Source organism: Mobula birostris, chromosome 5 (assembly GCF_030028105.1).
Source record: "Mobula birostris isolate sMobBir1 chromosome 5, sMobBir1.hap1, whole genome shotgun sequence".
NCBI lineage: Eukaryota > Metazoa > Chordata > Chondrichthyes > Myliobatiformes > Myliobatidae > Mobula > Mobula birostris.
The window spans coordinates 114,732,120-114,755,714 of NC_092374.1; the positions used below are offsets into that span (position 1 = coordinate 114,732,120).

At 40.6% G+C, this 23,595-nt stretch overlaps 1 protein-coding gene across 5 annotated transcripts in view; it reads left to right on the forward strand.

Moving 5' to 3' along the window:
* Positions 1-23,595, forward strand: part of thsd7ba (thrombospondin, type I, domain containing 7Ba) — a 1,047,195-nt gene that overhangs the window by 984,531 nt on the left and 39,069 nt on the right. For all 5 annotated transcript variants that reach the window (XM_072258592.1, XM_072258590.1, XM_072258595.1 and 2 more), the window contains 2 exons: positions 8,613-8,708; positions 11,981-12,063. In XM_072258592.1, coding sequence (XP_072114693.1) covers positions 8,613-8,708; positions 11,981-12,063 — 179 coding nt within the window. The remainder of the gene's footprint in view (positions 1-8,612; positions 8,709-11,980; positions 12,064-23,595) is intronic.

The window sequence follows — 23,595 nt, forward strand, 5'->3', positions numbered from 1 at the left end:
ACAAAACCAGAAATGCTAGATAAGCACAGCGGGTCAAGCAGCATCAATACTGAGAAACCAGTTAATGCTTTGGGTCAGGGTGCCTTCACAGAACCTGGTAGCTGGCAAGGCACAATTTATATGCTGCTCTTTTCAAGGCCAATATGTTATTACTTCCATTCCACATTTTTTCTCCCATCTTCATGTTGTTTACTATCCCTTTATCTCATTTCTTGGGACAAACCTGATGTTGAAGTTATGTTGCCAGTTTGTTGCTGTTACCAATTACAGTTAACAGTTAGTTAACTAGCTAACATTAAGGTTGTAAATGTTCCTTGCTGTATCATTTCATACAAGGTATCTTGCAATTGGGCTTGTACTGTTTAACCACATGGCCAACAGCCGAGGTTACTGAGCACTATGCAATTTGTTGACATCATGAAAGGCATATTTTTCTTTTTAAAAAAAACAGAAGTGGGCCATATAGGGCTTCACATCCATGTTGGCTCTCAGGCCAATCACGTCAACCCCATTCCTCTATTTATGTAACCTGTTCTCACTCAGATGTATGCTAACTCCACCCTGACTTTCCTACCATTCAGGGATAATTTGCAGTTCTACTTTGAGATCTGGGAGGAAAGCAGAGCATGCAAATGAAACTTATCTAGTCTCAGGGAGACCGTGCAAACAGCAGCCAAGGATAGAATTTAACCCCACTCACTCAAGCTCTGAGGTGGAAACACTGGTTGCTCTTCTAGTAGGCTATTGTATTCAATAATAGCTTTTATAGAAGTCCTACTGTGGCAGTGCACACAAAATGCTGGAGGAACTTAGCAGGTCAGGCAGCATCTATAGAGGGAAATAGTCAATGTTTTAGGTCAAGTCACTTAACCAGGACTGGAAAGGAAAGGAAAAGAAGCCAGAATAAGAAGGTGAGTGGAGGGGGAAGAGTACAAGCTGTCAGGCGATAAGTGAGTCTTGGTGAGGGGGAAGGTGAGTGCATGGGGAGGGAGCCATGAAAGAGAATAATGTGGGAAGCTGGGAGGAGATAGGTGGAAAAGGTAAAAGACTGGAGAAGAAGGAATCTGATAGGTGAGGACAGTAGACTATGGAATAAAAAGAAAGAGGGATGTGGTGGTCAGGTGATGAGTGCAGGGGCGAAGGGAAAGAGTGAGAGGACCAGTAATGGGGGATAAAGCAAAAAAAAGAAAACAAAAGAGGATCCTGCTGATCAATTTTTAACTGATTGTACATAAGGGGTCATGAACCTTAAATACAAATTATTCATTTGCCACCTAGCATAACAGTTGTGTTTCTTTGAGGAAGCATTGAGTACTCTCCTCAAATGAGTGCAACATGGCATTGAATCCTGGGAGTCTCTGGCTCAAGACTGTTCTAAATGGAAATGAAGCATCTGGGATAATGTTGAGATATTTAAACCCATGCATTGACAAGATCCGGAAGCTTCATGTAACCGACACCTCTGCAGAAATTATTCATCCTTCTATTCTATCAAACACTACTTGCCCGTGTAGTGTTTTCTGAAAAGGTATAAAGTAGTTTGAGTGACTTGTAGTCTTTATATATCTTTAAAGAGAATAAACATAAGAAGATATGATTTGGCAACAGGCCACTCAGACTTTTGAGCCTTGTCTGCCATACAGTAGGGTCTCATTTTATATGTGTCCCCAACTCTGAATTCCTTACACTCATCAATCCTTGAATCAGGAATCTCCACTCAGAAAGGTAGCTATTCATCAGTGCTGGCTTTCTTAGGAGATGATCATATTTGACCAATCTGATTGAACTTTTTGAAACTAACAGATGTATCAATGAGTATAGTGTGGTTGGTATAGTTTGCATGGACTTCAGTAAGCTTGAAATAAGGTTCCACATAGAAACAGGTCCAAAAGATTAGAGCCCATTAGATCCATAGCAACTTGGAAATTTGGATCCAAAATACACTAGCACAGGTCAGGAAATCGGAGTTTGAAGTTCAATTCTGACACAGGCTGTAAAGAGTTTGTGTATTCCCCTCCATGACCATGTGGATTTCCTCCGGGTGCTCCAGTTTTCCCCCACCTTCCAAAGATATACCAGATAGTATGTTAATTGGTCATTGTAAATCGTCCTATGATAAGGCTAGGGTTAAACTGGTGGTTTGCTGGGCAGTGCGGCTCGTTGTGCCAGAAGAACCAGTTCTGAGCAGTGTCTCTAAATGAGTTAATAGACAAATGATTGCCTCACTAATAGGCAGTAGAGGATGGTGGCAGGGGGTACTGTGGGGATCAGTGGAATATTCCAGTTTCAATTCTGTTTTGTGACTATATTGCTCCCCAATAAAGGTCGTGCTTGGAGCACCTTAGGCCCTATGCTTTGAAAGGTTTCACCTAAACTTGCCTGGCTAACCATTTCCAACTGTATTTCAAGTTCCTTGCCCAAGCTTTCGATTATCTGCCTTAATTTCTCCATGTTAGACTTGGTGCCACAATTTGTTTGATAAGGCTGCTGAGTCAGCATTGAGGTTTTAGATTTAGATATTTCTCTATTTATAGAACATCTATTTGATATTTTGATATCTCTGGCCAAGGGTATGTTTTCATCTGCTTTCAAAGATCATTCACTCATTTTCATTTTCACTTTTGTACATTGTAACTAAATCTTGACTGCATTTTTTGGTGATCATTCTGTAGCATGAACTTTGAAAGCAACTCAGACAGTATACATATTAGACTATGTCTGTATAATTACTAGTCCAGTATATAGCTCTGTACTGTATCAATCATTTGATAGCATAGGTGTAGTCCACTGGTTACATTGACAAATTGTGACAGCACATGTAGCAATTTCTCTGGTCTGCTTGCACTAAAGAAAATGTTGATAATATGATGTGCACTAGCCACAAACTGTGTCCCTTCTCCTAAACTTAATAACCTCAATGATGAAGGTTAGCATGCTGGAAGCCTTCTTCACCACTTTGAGCGACTGCTTTCAGTGAACTGTGCACTTGTACTTGCAGGCTGCTCTGTTTCATAACATTCCTCAATCGCCTTGCCATTCTGTATATTATATATTACTATATATGATGGTTGGCTGTCCAAAATGCATCACCTCACAATTACTCAAGTAGAAATCCAGCTGCCATTCCTTAGCCCATCTCCATAAATAATCAAGATTTTTTTTTGTAATTCATTGTAAATGGCTTCACTATTAACAAGATCACTAATTTAGTATGCAAACAACAGGAATTCTGTAGAATCTGGAAATTCAAGCAACACACATCAAAGTTGTTGGTGAACGCAGCAGGCCAGGCAGCATCTCTAGAAAGAGGTGCAGTCGACGTTTCAGGCCGAGACCCTTCGTCAGAACTAACTGAAAGAAGAGCTAGTAAGAGATTTGAAAGTGGGAGGGGGAGGGGGAGATCCAAAATGATAGGAGAAGACAGGAGGGGGAGGGATGGAGCCAAGAGCTGGACAGGTGATTGGCAAAGGGGATATGAGAGGATCATGGGACAGGAGGTCCGGGGAGAAAGACAAAGTGGGGGGGAACCAGAAGATGGGCAAGGGGTATAGTCAGAGGGACAGAGGGAGAAAAAGGAGAGAGAGAGAAAGAATGTGTGTATAAAAATAAATAACGGATGGGGTACGAGGGGGAGGTGGGGCATTAGCGGAAGTTAGAGAAGTCGATGTTCATGCCATCAGGTTGGAGGCTGCCTAGGCGGAATATAAGGTGTTGTTCCTCCAACCTGAGTGTGGCTTCATCTTTACAGTAGAGGAGGCTGTGGATAGACATGTCAGAATGGGAGTGGGATGTGGAATTAAAATGTGTGGCCACTGGGAGATCCTGCTTTCTCTGGCGGACAGAGCGTAGGTGTTCAGCAAAGCGGTCTCCCAGTCTGCGTCGGGTCTCGCCAATATATAGAAGGCCACATCGGGAGCACCGGACGCAGTATATCACCCCAGCCGACTCACAGGTGAAGTGTCGCCTCACCTGGAAGGACTGTTTGGGGCCCTGAATGGTGGTAAGGGAGGAAGTGTAAGGGCATGTGTAGCACTTGTTCTGCTTACAAGGATAAGTGCCGGGAGGGAGATCAGTGGGGAGGGATGGGGGGGACGAATGGACAAGGGAGTCGCGTAGGGAGCGATCCCTGTGGAAAGCGGGGGGGGGGGGGGAGGGAAAGATGTGCTTATTGGTGGGATCCCATTGGAGGTGGGGGAAGTTACGGAGAATAATATGTTGGACCCGGAGGCTGGTGGGGTGGTAGGTGAGGACCAGGGGAACCCTATTCCTAGTGGAGTGGCCGGAGGATGGAGTGAGAGCAGAGGTACGTGAAATGGAGGAGATGAGTTTGAGAGCAGAGTTGATAGTGGAGGAAGGGAAGCCCCTTTCTTTAAAAAAGGAAGACATCTCCCTCGTCTTGGAATGAAAAGCCTCATCCTACATCCTAATTTAGTATCATCAGCAAATTTGCTGATGGTGCCATGCACCATACGTTCATTTCCAAATTATTTATATACGCAATGAATAACAGAAAATCCAGCACTGCACATGTCACAGGCCTTCAGTCAGAGTCAACCTTCAACCATCACCCTCTGCTTCCTATCATCAAGCCAATTTTGAGTCTACCTTGCTAGCTGCCCTAAATCTCAAAAAATGTAACCTTCAATATCAGCCTGTCATGTCAAAGGCCTTACTAAACTCTGTGTAGAAGACATACACAGATCTAATTTTAGCTATCTCTTGAAAAGATTTATCAGATTTGACCTCCAAAGCATAAAACCGAGCTAACTATTCCTGAACAGGCCTTGACATGTTCCATATCCCTCCATTCTCTGCATATTCATGTATCTTAGAACCTCTTAAGAGTCTCCATCATATTTGCTTCCACTACCACCCTGGTAGCACATTCCAGACAACCCACTACTCTCTGTATATTAAAATAAAATGCCCCACACATCTTTTTTGAGCTTTCTCACTTTCAACTTAAATACATGCCTGCAGGTTTTTTGACTTTATATGCTGGAGGTAATCATCCACAACTCTTTGTAGAGTAACACAGCTGTTGTCTCACAGTGACTTGGCTGAATGCTGACCTCCAGTGCACTCTGGGTGGAGTTTGGACTTCCTTTCTGTCATGTGGCTTTCCCCCAGGTGCTTTGGTTTCTCCAAAAATTTGTGACATGGTAAGTTAATTGGCAAGTTTTAATTGTTGTTAGTTCATGGGTAGCTGATAGTACCTGGGAGAACTGAGGGTAATAGGGAAGTATTTAGTTAGGGAATGCGATTGTTCTCTGAGCTGACTTAGACATAAAAGGACAAGTACTTTCACTCAATGTCACAAAGAAATTGGATTCAGGATTCATTAACCTCTTAGCGAGAAGTGTTTCCAAACCAAAGTAGCAGACCCTTTGGCTTGAGACTGTGTCCCCATATTCTAGAAATTCCAGGCAATTGAAACACCTTGATACCATGCTGACAAGCCATTTCCGAATTTGAAGGAGTTAACCTCTCACTGTTCAGAATCCCTGTGATTATAAGCCCACTCTACTCTTAATTTCTTCATGGGTCAGCCCTCACAACCAGGAATCCTTTTAGTAAAGATGAAGTCCACTGGCTTGAAATCTTGAATTGTCCTGAATGTTGAGGAGACTTGATAGAACTTACACAGACAACCTCATAATAAATTGGTCATCTAGCCCATTGAGTCTGCTCCACCATTCAATCATGGCTGATCTTTTTTTTTCTCCTCCTCAACCCCAGTTCCCAGCCTTCTCCCTGTAACCTTTGATGCCATACCCAATCAAGAACCTATCAATCTCAGCCTTAAATACACCCAGTGACCTGGCCTCCACAGCTGCATGTGGAAACAAATTCCATAAATTCACCACCCTTTGGCTAAAGAAGTTTCTCCACATCTCTGTTTTCAAAGTGCATCCTTCTATCTTGAGGCTGTACCTTCTTGTCCTAGACTCTCCCACCATGGAAAACATCCTTTCCACAATTACTCTATCTAAGCCTTTCAACATTCGAAAGGTTTCAATGAGATCCCCCCTCATCCTTCTGAATTCCAGCATGAGAGGGGATCTCATTGGGACTCAGAGCCATCAAACGTTCTGTGTATGATAACCCTTTCATTGCTGGGAAAAGAAAGTGAATAAGATGGGAAAGGGAAATATCAGAATCAGAGCGAGGAAACAAAAGAATTTTGAGGTCATTTTTCATCAGCCAGCACAGTTTATTCGATATTTAATATATTATAAGTGCTTGAATGAACACTTACATTGAAGTGCAGTCTGGATTCAGTTCATAAACCATATGTGGTATATTATTGTTATAAAGAGATAAGACTGAAGACTGGACTCTTGCTGGCAATGAGCATTTCTACACTGCAAAGTAACCTTAGTGGGTACCTCTCAATATCTCTTCAGAGACCGATGCCTGTGAAAGATACGCGTTAATTGAAAGTTACTTTAATCTAGTTCAATTTGAAAGACTTATCCTTCACCTCTGTAAAAGTAAATTGAAGCTTATCAGCTCATCTTGACCTACACTGAAAATAATTAAAGCTACTAATAAAGGTGATTGCTGAGGAAACCAAGGTCAATGATAACATCCCTATTTATGTTCACTGTAATTCTTTCCTCATTTATTCAGAAATATTTCAAAATTCAGCATGTCATGTGCTATATAATTTGCATTATTAAATTAATGTTTTAGATGAATATCATTAGTTTTTTTGAGATTGAAGTGAATGAAGACCAAAAATATGGGGAATTGTCAGAGGAATCTGGTGAGTAAGTTCTGCTGATTGCAATATGTGAGAAAAATGGATAGCTCTGTGTAACACAGAGCTGGAACGATCATGCTTGATGTTTGGCTTCCTTTAAGTGAAAGAATGAAGATATGATAGTGGGTGAATATCACAGAGCTTCTTAAATACCTTTTGGGGGTCAGGAAGGATCAATGTTTGGCTGTCCCAGCTGGAATTAATTGGATTGATTGGAATCCATCATAGGTTGGATGGTTCACCAAGTGCAAAACGTGGATTGATGGATCATCTAACCTTATTCTTTTCCATAATTTATGTTCTTTCATCCCTTAATCTGATGTACTATCACATCCATTTTAACTTTTCTCATCACTCTTAACTAAAAACCTTACAAAAGTTCATTACTGCAAACTCAGTCTCAACACATGGATAGGCAAAGTCTCATCTTTTATATAGGATGTGATGTCAAATAAAAGAAGATTTGAAATGTTTTTTTTCAGGTTCAATGATACAAAGTATTGGTTTTGTATATTCTTCAGCTCAAGGGGTTTACATCTTAAGGCTAAAGGCAGGACATTTATTTTAGATTAGATTATGAGGACACGCATTCCTCTTTTATTGTCATTTAGTAATGCATGCATTAAGAAATGATACAATGTTTTTCCAGAATGATATCACAGAAACACATGACAAACCGACTTAAAAACTAACAAAACCACATAATTATAACATATAGTTACAACAGTGCAAAGCAATACCGTAATTTGATAGGAACAGACCATGACACAGTAAAAGTCTCAAAGTATCTCGAAAGTCCCATCATCTCACGCAGACGGTAAACCTCCAGCGCTGCAAACTTGCCAGTGCAGCATACTGGAAGTACCCAACCACAGTCCGACTCCGAGTCCGTCTGAAAACTTCAAGCCTCTGACCAGCTCTCTGACACTGAGCACCATCTCTGCCGAGCGCTTCGACCCCGGCCCCGGCAACAGGCAATAGGCAAAGCTGAAGATTTGGGGCCTTCCCCTCCGGAGATTCTCAATCGCACAGTAGCAGCAGCAGCAAAGCAGGTATTTCAGAAGTTCCTCCAGGTGTTCCTCCGTGCTTCTCACGGCTGTCTCCATCAAATCCGGATTGTGCACGGTCCCCTAGTTAACACATACAATATTGATTCGGAACGGCCACGCGCGCTGCATCACGCCGCCATCTTCTCCTCCCTCCCTTTTTGTAATGGATGGTGAAATGTTTGCTCCAGATTTATAGTCCTCCTCTGTTACATGCATCGAGACTAAAACCACATCATACTGCAGATCAGGTGACATACTCAAAGTAAAGTAAATTTATTATCTAAGTGTGTATTTGTCACCATGTACCACCCTGAGATTCATTTTCTTGAAGATGTTCGCTGTATAACAAAGAGATACAATATCCTGTAATGGACTGTGTTGCATCTATCTCTTTTTGTAAGCTTTTCTGTTCTTGGTGTTTCCATACCAGGCTGTGATGCAATGAGTCAGGATACTCCCCACTGTGCATCCAGAGCATGTCAAAGTTTTAGGTCACATGCTAAATCTGCGCAAACTCCTAAGAACGTGGAGGTGCTGCTATGTCCTCTTTATAGTGGCACTTACCTGCTGGGCCCATGACAGATCCTCTGATATGAAAACAGCAAGGAATTTAAAGTTACAGACCCTCTCCACCTCTGATCCCATGACTCATGGATTCCTGTTTTCTTCCTCCCATAGTCAATAATCAGATTTATGGCTTCTTTTTAAAGATGAAACTATAAAATTAGGACAATGGACCTGAATGTAATTTGAACACACTTCCTAAAAAAACAGCAATTTGTATCCTTTCTTTCCAGGGGGAACTTGTCATGAATATGGGTGGCAATCAGGTCCCTGGACTGGCAATGAGCGCAGTGTGTGGTGTGTCCGATCAGATGGTGTAAATGTGACAGGTAAAGGACATATCTAACTCTTCATTCTACAGACTTCTGCACTTAATGTTAGCTTTGAAGTAATTGTTAACCTTTTTCAAAGTCTGCTTGCTGTATCCCTCAGAATAAATTGCCACATAGGATTCTTCTAGAGTGAGTTGTAACTTAAATGCAGAAAGACTTCTTTCCAGTTTTAGCATTTAAGTTGGTACTTGCCTTGAAATGTCTGAACTGCGGAGATATGTAGACTCAAGGTTGGTATTCGGTTAAGAAGCCTCTGTGAGATATGCTTTGCCCAGAGAGGAGATGGGAGTCACCAGAGAATCCTACCCAATAAGCACCTTTGCAGCAAGATACATTGCATCTATGATATTACATGGCCCTACCTTTCCTAAAATTGACTTGTATTATTATTTTTCATTAATTTTGTTACACAATAATATTTAACAGAAGACATAACCCTTTCTTCATCCTCGAATCTGAATGATAATCATGATTGGTTACTTCTTTTTTGTAACATAAATCTGCATTGACACTTTCTGAATACCTCTTTATCCTCTCCTGCCTGTCTTCCAATAATACCATTGCTATTACCCTCTGCTCTGGAACATCTTGGCTGTCATACAGGAGGCAAATTCCTCGAACACTGGTCTTCTGCTCAAGAAGGCAGGTATATGGAGGAATTTAAGGTGAGGGGTTATATGTGAGGCAGGGTTTAAGAATCAGCACAACATTGTGGGCTGAAGGGCCTGTACTGTGCTGTACTATTCTATGTTCTATGTTCTAAGATACCGCCATTTCTCTTTGTCTCGTAATCATCATTTAAGTGGTGTATCCTGACCTAGATTGCTGTTATTTGGCTCATCCCTTAATGTAGTGCCATCTCTGTCATCTGCATTCTACAAAAGAAAAGGTGTGGTTTACTTACAATTGGCCAAATGGATTTCAACAAGCAATCTGCTGGATGAACTCAGTGGGTTAAACCCAATCCGTGGAGGAAAGAAATTGTCAAAGTTTTGCATCAAAAGCCTGCATAAGGAACCGAAAGTGCTGACATTTCCTTTCTGCCCACAGATGCTAGTCAACCAGCTAAGTTCTTGCAGTAGATTGATTGTTTGTCCGTATGTCAGCTTCTGCAGTCTCTTGTATCTCTTTAACTATATAATGGCCCATACTTCCTCATCCTTTGCTCACACTGTCCATGGTGTACCCCAGAGTTCTAATCTTCTCCTTCTCCTTATTGCAATGTTATCATACGTGTGAATTCACCTTTTAGCAGCTTCTAATATCCATTTTCACTTAGAACAAGCGGCACTAGAAAGCTAAAAAATATTCTCTTCTTCATTATAGCCAAAAATGATGCCTTCCTTTTGCTTAAGCATGTGCCTAGAATTCATGTACTTTCTGTCTGGCACTGAGATACAGCACAGTGATTTTGTGTTTAATTTAATGACTTCAGTTTCTTATCATCATATCTAATTTGAAATCTTAGGTTTTTACCAATACCGTAGGACCAGCATCAACTGCTCCTCAGTTAGGAAATATATTTGTAAAAGCCCAAGAAGATTTCAGTTGGTGTCTTTACTTTCCATTTCATATCCTTCTCTATTAGAGATGTACTGTAAATCAATATTTATCCTCAGTGCACTTGTTCTTATTCTTACCAAATCTCCCATCACACGTGTCCTCACAAAGCTCCATTTTCTCCTCAGGATCTTCTCATTAGTTTAAGGTTGAAATATGAGTGTTTGCATGACTTGCTGCAGAATCTCACCTTGAAGCAATAATCATTCCTTTCCTTCCACAGAAGCTGCCTGAACCAATGAGTCTCTCTAGCAGCATTATTTTTTCGCCTGCTTCCTGAAGGCTCAATGCTTTTAAGCTGTAGAACTCTGTTTCTTCAGCACTAGCTTACCACTTGTTTCTGTGTACTCTCACCATTGAGTGCTCTTCTAATTACTTTGCTTCATACTCTGAAATGTCCTTCCTCTGCATCACTCCATATACTCAAATAAATAAAAATCTTACTGGCCATCTTTACTTTCCTCCGATGCATTCAATTCCTACACTGTTCTCCATAATTCACACATCAAGCTATTTATTTCAGGATTAAAGAAGCAGAAATTTTTATTTGAGCCCATCTGTTGTTGACCCAATAGGTTAGCTGCCCCAAACCAGCTTAACACTAACTAAATCCTAAAACAGATACAAAGATGTTCTAATAATTCCTTTAACCATGTTCATCCAGCTTGTTTGGTACCTTATTTCATTTTGCTTTCTTCCTTCCAGTTTTATAATCATTGACAGTATTGTGCAGAAGTCTAAGGCACATATATTCAGCTGTGGTACCTAAGACTTTTGCATTGCACTGTAGTAACTTTATGTATTGCACTGTATTGCTGCTGACAAAAAAAAACATAAGGTACGTGAATGATGATAAAACTGATTCTGATATGGACTGAGAGTAGGAAGGGGGCAGGGAGAGGGGTGCCATGGTTGCAAAAAGGGTAACGGAGGGGGGAGGGAGCGAGAAGCAACAGAGAGACCTTATGTAATGATCAATAAACCAATTGTTTGGAATTAAATGAACTTGCTTGGTGTCTCAGGGCTGGCTCCTGCCAGATTTAGAAACGTACTCTCCACTCCACCGTGACAAATACAGCACTGTGCAAAAGTCTTGGGCACCCTAGCTATATACAGGTGCTTAAGATTTAAGACAGTATGTCACAGTGTTTGGCTCCAAAATTTGTTAAAATATACCATATCTGCTTGAGCCTTGTGGCTTCAAATGAACAAGTTGGAGAGTACAAGAGAGTGCAATAGTTTTACTAGATAAATTCATGCTGATCGTGGGGAAGTAAAGGTAATGCATGAACATGCTAATTATTCAGCACTTATTTCCTGTGGAATTCGGGTGAAGGGCCAAAAGGCCAATGATAAAGGGATTCTAAGCTGTTCATTTCTTTGGAAATTAAACACCGTCAGGATGCATGAGGATATTAAAAATGCCCTTGGTTCCTTTCCCCAAAACATTTTAAATTGATATAATATATGGCATGGAGCATCAATCAGAATATCTTCATATTAAAAATGTAACATTATTTATTATGGTGCCCACATTCAAAATTCAAACTTGTAAAACCTGTAACTTGGGTATTTTCCCATATTATTCAATTTAGCATGACTTTAGTAGTGTTAATAAGCATTGCAATATAAAAGCATACATATTTGATATTTTCCCATCTCTGGTATTATCGAGGCTCATAAATTTGTAATGTCTGTGTTAAATTCAGGAGGTTGTTCTCTTCTGAACCAGCCAACTGCCACCAGACACTGCAATCCATCCTGCTCTAAACCATACTCCTTCTGTACACAGGTAAGAATTGGGAGAAAATTCCCTGTTCTCTCTAAGTATTTACCGTGTAATGGCTATTGATTGGAACTGAACAATCTGGCTGACCTGTGCTTTTATGTTCCGATTGTAAAATAAATGCTGAAGCGCCAGTTTTAATTACCTTCCATAAAAATGCAATGGATTTCCTTATGAAGTGATTGATCTATGACAAAACGGCAATAAGACTTTTCCCTGACCCACAGGTACAAGTGTAATGAAAGTGAGATGCTTTATCAGCAACTTAACCTGTCAGTGTGGTGTGCAATTCAGTTGCAAAGGGCTTGCATCGAGCCATTTGCAGGGTTTTAACCTGCAATATTGTGGGGTCAAATCCTAGTGTAGGAACTAAGGGTATAGTGATAGCTAACCTCCTACACTAGCATCCAAGACCTGGATTGTTTATTGATCGGAAAGCATGAGTTTGAATCCCAGCAAAACTTGCTTCACTAGAGTACTGTGAAATGTTTAATATCCACTTCATTGTCAGCCTTGATTTATCTCTCATGGCTCTAGAAAAGGACTAACCCTATGACCTAAGTAGAGCAGAAATTAAACCAAAGTTGACACACTCACTTGCAAAAAAACCGTCAAGAGTTTAATGTTCACAGCATTATTATTTCTCCTTTTTCCCATAAATTGTGTCATCTGTTATGCAAAGCCAAATCATTCTGCTACGTTTTCATAATATGTAGGATTTGCTGGTCAGGATAAGGAGAAAGTAATTTACAGAGATAAGCTACTAGGGTCCTTTTCAGAACTGGTTTAACTCTGGTGAAGAGCCCCAAAACTACTCTGATGTTTTGTGAGCTGTAGTATTGCAGAAGAATTAAAGGAAAACCATATAGATAAGAGATAGCTGAGTAAAGTGGAACTTACCAATCTGGGATATAAGAAACACAATTATGTAAATAGATTATAATTATAATTTATTGCTTCATTTATATTATTAAAGAGCTACTTTATACATGACATCTTCTGAACATATTGTTTCAGATCTTTCTTTCAGTTTTACTGCAGAATGGATTTTTGAATAATAAAGGCAATAGAAAAAGGCCAATATCAAACAAGCTTCCTCAAAATGACTAGAGCTGGCCAATGAATAAGAAGTGACATGTAGTCGTTAAGATTATTTACACTATAAACAGACTTCTACTGCCACCTGGTGATACCATACTGTAGGTGTGGTTCCACTCAGACAGTGGAAACAGAAACACTTTTATTTTCATAATATTTTCAGTTTCAATATTTCTCAGTTACAAAGCTGAATAACATTAAATCGTGTCAGTTATTGTGAAATGTTTGCAGCACACACAGAAAGCCAGAGGAACTCAACAGGCCGGGCAGCATACATGGAAAAGAGGAAACAGTGGATTTTTGGGCCGGGACCCTTCAACAGGACCCCTGAATCTGCAGATTTTCTCATCATTATGAAATGTTTCTTAGTTGAGGGTAGTACAGTGCAGGGAGTAGCAAAGTGGCGCAGCAGTTAGTGCTGCGGAGGCCTGGATCTGAACCTGTCTTCAAAGCAAGTTTACATTCTGACCACATAGGTTTCCTCTAGGTACTCAAAGGCACATTGCCAAGTTAAATAGAAGTTTTAAAATACCCCATAATGGTAATTAAAAATCAGATATTTATGCAAGTAGTTGATAGGTATGAGCGAGAGTGAAATAACGAAAGGAAAAGGGCAAATGGGATTTCTCCTGAGGGATTTGATGTGGGCAATCTTCAGTGTTATTGTTGCTGTCTGGACTCATAACAGCTCAGTACGGCAACTGCTCTGCATGCGATCAAAAGAAACTGTAGAGAGCTGTGAACACATCTCAACACATCACAAGAACCAGCATCCCTTCTATGGACTCTGTTGTTGTGTGAATGAAATCACCAGAGAGAGAGAGTTACTGGTAGATACAAAACAGCTCCTTTATTCAACAAAACAAGGTACAGCAGGCATTGAACAACAGGGATTCTGCAGATGCTGGAAATTCAAGCAACACACATAAAAGTTGCTGGTGAACGCAGCATCTCTAGGAAGAGGTGCAGTCGACGTTTCAGGCCGAGACCCTTCGTCAGGACTCCAGGCATTGGGCATTGAGATGCTTTCAGTGGAAAGGTCTGCTGGCCCAGTGTGGAGCTCGATATTTATTTGCTAAACACAAAGGGCAATTCATATTTACAAAGTATAGACAATGCTTTCTTTTGAAGCTACATACAAAACTTCACACCTTCTGATTACATCCATCCCACCAGCACCGGCAGTATCTGGACTGGTATTCAGGAATCCATTATTCCAAACTGAATCCACAATACATTTATTTGATATTTTATGTGCTTAACATGAAAGACAATCTATATTTACAAAGTATAGTTAATGCTCTCTTTGAAACTACATGCAAACCTCACACCTTCTGGTTTACATCCATCCCAAAGGCACCAACAGCATCTGAACTGATATTCTGGTATTCACATCTTTTAGGAAATGCATTATTACAAATGGCCTGGGATTCTGGTGTTCACAGCTTTTAGGAACAGAAGACTGGTGGCCAAAGCCATTTGCTAAGTGTAAATGACCTAAATCCAAAAATTACTCTAATAGACTCTGTCTATACTTCTTGCTGCCTCAGTAAAGCAACCAGCTCTTTATTCTGCATTGTTATTGTTTTACCTTATTCTAGCTCAATTCACTGTGTAACAATTTGATATGTGTAAACAGTTGGCAAGACAAATTTTTCACTGTATCTTAATACATGTGACAATAATTAATAAATACCAGTACTAAAATAGTCCACATTGGCCTGGATTTTCCTGGCACTCACTCATGCAACTATAAACCTATAGGCACTATCTCATTATTCTTCTTTTGCACGTTGTAGTCATTTTTTGTAATTTATAGTAATCTTTATGTCCTGCTTTGTACTGCCACCCTAAATCAACAAGCTTCATGACAAACAGTATGTTCGTGATAATAAACCTGATTCTGTTTCTGAATAGTTTTCAGATTTCTGTATGACCACTTGAGCATCAGAGCCTCAGTTATCAGATCTCCCGTTGCTCTTCTGATTATGGTCTGACTCACGACCCTGCATGGAGTCCATGAGAAAAGACCAAGTTACAGCAATTTAGTGGCACTTACACTGGGGGATTCAAGCAAATATCCTGCATCATGTTGGGTTTTGCATACGGGAAGCTTCTTTTTTCACCTCAATTCCAGCTGTTCAGGACTTTGGTAACCACTATACCATTCAACTTTTAAATTGTTTGAATATTTATTCCTCTCTTCTCCATTTTAAGTATCTTATATTCTTTGTCTTTGGGCTACATGTTGCTGGAAATCCCCAGCAGTTCTACATGGAACTAATAGCATTTCTCGGCACATCGACAATCCTTTCTAGGAATTGCCTGCAAAATCGAAAGCCTCAAACTTGCTAGCCAAAATCCACAGCCTTCACCTGGCTGTACTCCATCACTGGCTCTAAAGGGATCAAGGGCATAGATTTGGCTATACTTGCTATGAGTGAACTCCTCGAATCTCCAGCATGTTAGAACTGGCACAAAATCAACCAGCCTAGTGACTTCACCTGGGACCATATTGTTTTGGGGGATGAAAGGAATGGAGAAGTCCATTTAACTGCTTTTGTTAGTTTTATATGTTTTATTTGCTTCTATATGTAAATTTTCAACATACTTGAATTAATTATTTCCCTTTAGATTTCATAAGTCTTTCTGAATATCAATGTCAATGTTATCTGTCACGGGTCTCCAGAATAGTTGTTATGGATGGGGCTTGTCTGACTAGATCAGGCCACTGCTCAGAACCTGAGTAGCTTCAGGTAACATTGCAGGTTTGCCTGAGGTAAGTTCAGACAAGATGTAGCTTTGAACATTTAAGTACACAGAGACAGCAGGTGGTAACGTCTGCTCTCAAATTCTCAAACAAAATTGAAATTTTTATAGTTTTGGAAGTTTTAGAAGATATCTGTATTTTCTTGAATGTCTGAAGGATTCATATACAATCAGAATATTTTTCCAGTTTGTTTTAGTTGAAAAGGAAGATGGATAAATAGCTGGAAGGAAAGAAGTTGCAGGTCTGTGGGAAGAGGCAGAGGCTGTCAGACAAGTTAGTCTAGTCTATTATTTGGAGCTATAGTAGTATGGACTTGCCAAACTACAGTAAATGGCTCCCACCTAAATTACGATCTTGTGTCCGCTAGGATCAGTTCTGGCTCTGCCAGGAGATGTGGATTAGCTGGCCTTCAGTATTATTTTTCTTCACTTTTGTATGATGAGCACTGAATATGGGCAATATTATTTTGAAATCTTCATAGGTTGATTCTCTCCAGTAGTTTTCTGGAAGGTTTTTCTATCTTTGCAGAATGAACATTTTTAATATTCACTTAACATCCCACTTGCTCACTTCTGAATTTGCCAACCTTCAATGGCTCTTCTCAGTGCTACAAGAAGCTCAAAACCTGACATTACCTCATGCAGCTGCCACCTAACAGGATTGCATGGGCCAGCATGTTTTTGACCTCTGCATTTGGATTTAACACTGAGTCTCGGAATAATTCCAAGATTAGGGGCTGGCTATATTTTGTCATTAAACCTTTTTCCTTTACTTCAGCAAGGCCGCTGTAAATTGCTTTACCATATTTATTTGAATGGTTCACGAACCAGGAAAGGCCAAGTGAAGACGTAATCTCGACTAAATGAATGTGGTTTTTAATTAATGTATTAACTTATGATTTTAAAAATTCTTGGATTGGACAAATAATTAAATAAAAATTCAGCTGTTTCTAAACTTTGAAATGTTTGAAAAGATCTTTAGTAGTACAAACTGACCATTCTGATTTTCAGTTAAGTGGTCACTATAAATTGCCCCTAATATGTAGGTGAATTCTAGAACCAAGGAGTTGAGGGGAATTGTATGGGGAATTAAAAAATGGGGTTAAGGTTAGATTGTATAAATCTATAGTTGGTGCAGAGTCAGTGGGCCATAGTGCCTGTTTCTATGTTATATATTTCATGATTAAAATTCTATGATTGGGGATCATGTTCTCCAGCTGAATACGTTGACATTGTCGATGGTTTGCTCTGTTTTACGAGGTAAGTGCCACAGTGATACATCACATTTGATAGATTTTCAGGCTCCCAAGTGTTAGCGCAGCTGTGGGATTTGTGGTAGAGGGGCATGCCAGGCGGAGAACAGCTGGCTCATTATTTCCACCACAAACACTTGCTAATAAATTGGATTATTTGGTAAATCCCAAGGTCACAGCTGTTTGCCAACTAAATAATACTTTGCACAAAATAAAGAGAAATGTGGCATTAAAATTTCTCAAAGCAGGAGGTCTTGCAAAAGAGATAGTGAGGAAGGGGATCATGTAGAGGTCTTGAAGTTTTCTTATGGAGAACTTGTTTCTACTTGCACTGTACACACTAGACATTTTTTAAAAAGGGAGGGATATCTTTGCAAAGAATGTACATGATATGTGGATATTACCACTAGCAATTGAAGTAATGGCTGATATGAACAAGAGTGAATAATAGATAGTGGATTAAGACTTGCATGAAATGTAAAAACCTGATCAGATTAAATTGCATGAATGACCTGTTCCTTTGCTGTAGATTCTGTTTTGTTTCTTAAGAACCTGGAATACTTGGGGGACAAAGCATCCTCCTGAGTAAATAATTCAAAAGTTTTCCAACTTGCCTCAAAACTCAGATGCCTTAAGCCAAAAATAGATTTGTTTTGCTTCAAATTTTTGTAGATAGAGTACTTAATGCCCCAGATGTACCATGTCAGCAATTTATGAAGTCAAAACGTACTGAATATAATAGCAGGATTCTATTCATTGCAGAGTAAAAAAAATAGTTAACTTTTCATAAAGCAAGAAAAAAACATTGCTGAACCTGGAAACCCAGAATAAAAGCTGTATTCAAAGTATGTTCAGTGTTTTCTACTTTTACTTCAGACATAACTATTTCTGCTCCTAAAAGCAAAATTTTATTTCCCAGTGTGTAACATTATTAAGGACTTCATTTACAAGCATTACATGTTGCACTTTTCTGTGTATACATATACAGTGGATTGCGATTAATTGGGATATATGGGAACCAGTATATTTTGGCACGATTGAGAGGCTGCCCCAAGTAACCAAGGTTTCTTGAATACTTATAAAAAAGACAACTGAGTAAAAAAAAATGTATTTACATGAAATACAGGACAAACTAGAACATTACCAATATTATTACAGTACTAAAATACTGCATATTACTTCCTAGCAACACACACAAAATGCTGGAGGAACTCAGTAGGCCAGGCAGCATCTATGGAAAAAAGAACAGTCAACATTTCAGGCCGAGACCCTTCATCAGGACTGGAGAAGAAAAGCTGAAGAGTAGATATAAAAAGTGTGGGAGGGGAGAGAGAAACACAAGGTGAAAGGTGAAACCTGGAGGGGGAGGAATGAAGTAAAGAGCTGGGAAGTTGATTGGTGAAAGAGATACAGAGCTGGAGATAGGGAAGTACGGCATGAGGGAACAGAAGGCCATGGAAGAAAGAGAAGTGGTGGGGGGAGGGGATAAGAGTACCAGAGGGAGGTGATGGGGAGGCAAGGTGAGAGGGAAAAGGGAAAAGAGGATGGGGAATGTTTAAAGGAGGGGGTTGCATTACCAGAAGTTCAAGAAGTCTTTAATAGTTTTCCCAAATAAGTGGCTGCCCCAATTAACCAGAATCCTCTGTATATTGTTCAGAATGTATCCGAATATTTAGAATCATACGTATTCATAAAGTGATACTGTTATTTTAAAAAATCCAGTAAAAGTAAGGCAGTAAAGATCTTTTATGAAGCAGCAATTGCCCACAATGCATGAATGTGGTGAGGCAATCTGCTGAAAGTCCTTGGACAACTGCTACTCTTTATCACCTCTCAACAATGGATAACTGGACTAGTTTAAACATAAGGTCAGACTTTTGTTTGCTTGTCCCAGGATTAGCTCTGATAAAATAGAAGCTATTAGAATGTGCATATTAATAGTTACAAAAGTCGGCCATTTTAGTCTTTTTATAAACCCCTTTTACATTCCATTTTAAGTGAGCTTTACATAAACCTTCCCATTTGATGTAAGTGCTACAGAGGTTATGAGGGTTTTCCTGTCTAGTCTCTACATCATTGTAGTGCCCCTGAGTTTGATTGAATTAAACTCTCTGATTTATATAGTGCTATTACATCTATGGCAGTTAGGCAGCAAACATTTTATTCTGAAAGGTAATTTTATTGTTATTAGTGCTGTGACTTTTCTTTAGAACAAAGGAGTAAAGCTCCTAATTTTTAGATATTCACCTGGGATTTGCACGTTCATGTAATTCCTGCTGCTCTCAAAGCAATCACAAGGAAATGAATGGCAGATTATATAAATGTAGTGTCATTCAGGATATTCCAACAGTTGAAGTGTTTTTAAAATTAACTAACTGCTGCAGTGTAGGAGGCACAGCAGCTAATTTACACACAGCAAGGTTCATTAGCATTTTTGCAAGATCTCACGAATATCAGCAGTAAATCTCAGATGATCTGTCATGTAAATCATCCCTCTGATCTTCTTTGTAATCCTACAATGGGATATTTTACATCCTCTTGAGAGAACAGAGAGGATTTTGGTTTTACAATCTCATCTGAAAGACAGAACCTCTGGCAGTAATACATTTTATCAATATAATGCTGCTGCTTTGGCCCAGGTATTTGTGTTCATGTCTCGGACTGATGCGTAAATTCAGGCACTCAATATGAGTATTCTCTCAAAAGTCTTCCATCTTTTGCATCATCATATTCACTATAGGTCATGTCAGGAGTGTGATATCGCCACTTTCCTATGTGAATATGAATCCATTTATAATGAAAAAGTTTAGCAACATTCAAGATTAAATATCCTAGTCAATTAACGTCAATAAATCAACATATTGTTAACCATTCCTACAACCGAGTGCATTGCATTCCATCTACAAAACGCTTAGCAATTGTTAATCACGGTCTATTTTCAGACCTCCATCCCCTTGATCTACGAAGGTAATAGGTGCATGGGAACATCGCCACCTGAATGTTCAGTCCTGAGGAAGGATATCAGCCTGAAATGCCAACTGCACTCTTTTCCATAACGCTGCCTGGCCTGCTGAGTTCCTCCAGCATTCTGTGCGTGTCACCACCTGCATGTTTCCTTCATTCAATAGATCATCATAACTTGGACAGATATTGCTCTTCTTTTGCCTTGCTGAGTCCAAGTCTGGAATTTCCTACTCAACGAATCTTCCGCATATGCAATACAATGGTTCAGGAATAATCAAATGCAGGTCTTGTTGCTGATGCCCACCTCCTGTGAAGAAAACAGAAGGATAAGCACTCAGATATTGGCAATACTGCTGCCTTTGTACTTGAACTCCACATAATATGAACCATTATTTCTAGGTATATATTTCTCATCTAAATGTTCAGTATCAAGATTATTTCATCCTTGCTGGTCCCAGAGGATCTGTCCTTTGGCCAGCAAATAAAGCACAAAGAAAGCACAACAGTGCTTCTACTTTCTGAGAAGTTTGTGTAGATTCAGCACGTCATCTAACTCTGGCAAACTTCAATAGGTGCACAGTGGAGAGAATGCTGACTGGTTCCATCACAGCACACACACAAAATGCTGAAGGAACTCAGCAGGCTAGGCAGAGTCTATGGAAAAGAGTGCAGTTGACGTTTCAGGCCGAGACCATTCATCAAGACTGGAAGAAAAGAAGAGGAGTCAGAGTAAGAAAGTGGGGGGAAGGGAGGGAGAAATAAGAGGTGATAGGTGAAACCAGGAGGTGAGGGATGGGTGAAGTAAAGAGCTGGGAATTTGATTGGTGAAAGAGGTGCAGGGCTGGACTGACTTCTACCTTGATGAGGCCGGGTGACAACAATCAGACATCTCTCTTACCTACACCTAGAACAGGACCATACTAAGGAGCATCAGAGCATTGTCTCCCACACTATCTCCTACGTCATTAACTCTGGGGATCTCCCTTCCACTGCCACCAACCTCACCCCACACATTCCACTACTACATCCGACATAAGATTCACAAACCTGCTTGTCCAGGTAGATCCATTGGTTCAGCTTGTTTCTGCCCCACAGAACTTATATCTGCATACCTCGACTCAATTTCATCCCCCTTGTTTCAGTCCTTTCCTACCTACATTTGTGACACTTCACACGCTCTTGATCTTTTCAATGATTTCAGGTTCCCTGGCCCCGATCATCTTATTTTCACTATGGATGCCCAGTCACTATACATCTCAGTCCCCACCAGGAAGGCCTCCAAGCTTTCCATTTCTTCCTGGATATCAGATCCAACCAGTTCCCCTCCACCCCCACTCTCCTCTGTCTACTCTTAATAATTACTCCTTCAGCTCCTCCCACTTCCTTCAAACAAAAGGGGGAGCCATGGGCACTCACATGGGTCCCAGCTATGACTGCCTTTTTTTTTGGTTACGTGGAGCAGTCTATATTCCAAACCTACACTGGTCTTGCTCTCAAACTTTTCCTATGCTGCATCAATGACTACATTGGTGCTGTTTCCTACACCTATGCACAGCTCGTCGATTTCATCAAATTTGTCTCCAACTTCCACCCTGCCCTCAAATTTACCTGGTCCATTTCTGACACCTCCCTCCCCTTTCTTGATCTCTCTGTCTCTGTCTCTGAAGATAGCTTATCTACTTGTGTCTATTAGAAACCCACTGATTCTCACAGCTACCTGGTCTTTACCTCTTCCCACCCTGTTATTTGTAAAAACATCATCCCTTTCTCTCAATCCCTCCATCTCCACTGCATTCTCTCTCAGGATGAGGCATTTCATTTAAGACTGAAGGAGATGACCTCCTTCTTCAAACAAAGGGGCTTCCCTTCCTCCACCACCAATGTTGCCCTCAACTACATCTCTTCCATCTCACCCCATCCTCCCACCACCCTATCAGGGATAGGTTTCCACTTGACCTCATCTACCACCGCACCAGCCTCCACGTCTAGCACATAATTCTCCAGAACCTCCGTTATCTCCAATGGGATCCCACTACCAAACACATGATTCCCTCCCCTCCACTTTCTGCTTTCCGTAGGGATCACTCCCTACATGTCTCCTTTGTTTATTCATTCCTACTCACTCATCTCCCTCCTGGCACTGATCCTTGCAAGCAGAACAAGTGCTACACCTGCTCCTGCACCTCCTCCATCACTACCAATCAGGGCCCCAAGCAGTCTTTCCAGGTAAGGTGACATGACACTTCTCCTGTGAGTGTGTTGGGGTCATTTACTGTGTTTAGTGCTCCAAGTATGGCCTCCTGTACATTGGTGAGACCCAATGTAGATTGGAGACTGCTTTGCCGAGCACCTATGCTCCGTCTACCAGAAAATGCAGGATCTCCCAGTGGCCGTGCGCTTCAATTCTACTTTCCATTCCCGTCCTGACATGACAGACCAGGGCCTCCCCTACTGTCACAATGAGGCTACATTCAGGTTGGAGGAGCAACACCTCATATTCCGTCTGGGTAGCCTCCAACCTGATGGCCTAAACATCAATTTCTCAAACTTTGGGGGTAATTGGCCCCCCACCCTTCACCATTCCCCATACCCGTTTTCCTTTCTTACCTCGTTGCCTTACCTGCCCATCACCTCCCCCTGGTGCTCATCCCACTTCCTTTTCTTCTGTGGTTTTCTACCCTCTCTTATCAGATTCCCCCTTCTCCAGCCCTTTATTTCTTTCACCAATCAACTTCCCAGCTCTTTACTTCACACTCCCTCTCTTTCAGTTTCACCTATCACCTACTGTTTGTCCTTCATCCTCCCCCCCCACCCCACCTCCCACTTTCTTACTTCGACTTCTCATCTTTTTTTCCTCCAGTCCTGAAGAAGTGTCTCAGCTCTAAACATCGACTGTAGTCTTTTCCATAGATGCTGCCTGACCTGCTGAGTTTCTCCAGCATTTTGTGTGTGTTGCTTTGGATTTCCAGCATCTGCAGATTTTCTATCGTTTGTGGTTGCATCAGAGCCTGGTGTGAAAATAACAAAGCCCAGGAATAGAAAAGTCTACAAAAAGTTATGGACACAGCCAAGTCCATCACAGGCAGAGCCCTCCCCATCATTGCACACATTTGCAAGGATTGCTGCCAGAAGAAAGCAGCATTCACTATCAAAGACACCCCCCCCCCCACCGCCAGGTGATCCAGGCCATGGTGAGATATATGTACATGGATAATAAATTTACTTTGAACCTTGAACACCTGTGCAACATTTTTTGTAACACATATATATATGTCAACTATCTCTACAGGAATTTTGCAAATTTCAAGAAAGGTTTTTTAGTTAACAAACAGCATTCAAGAGTATTTTTCCTTCCTTCTTGTGAGTAAGATGAAAAAGGAGTTGCATAAATTGAATTAATCATTTCATTGCCATGCAAAACTTCAATTAATCTCACCTTGGGGAAATAAATTTT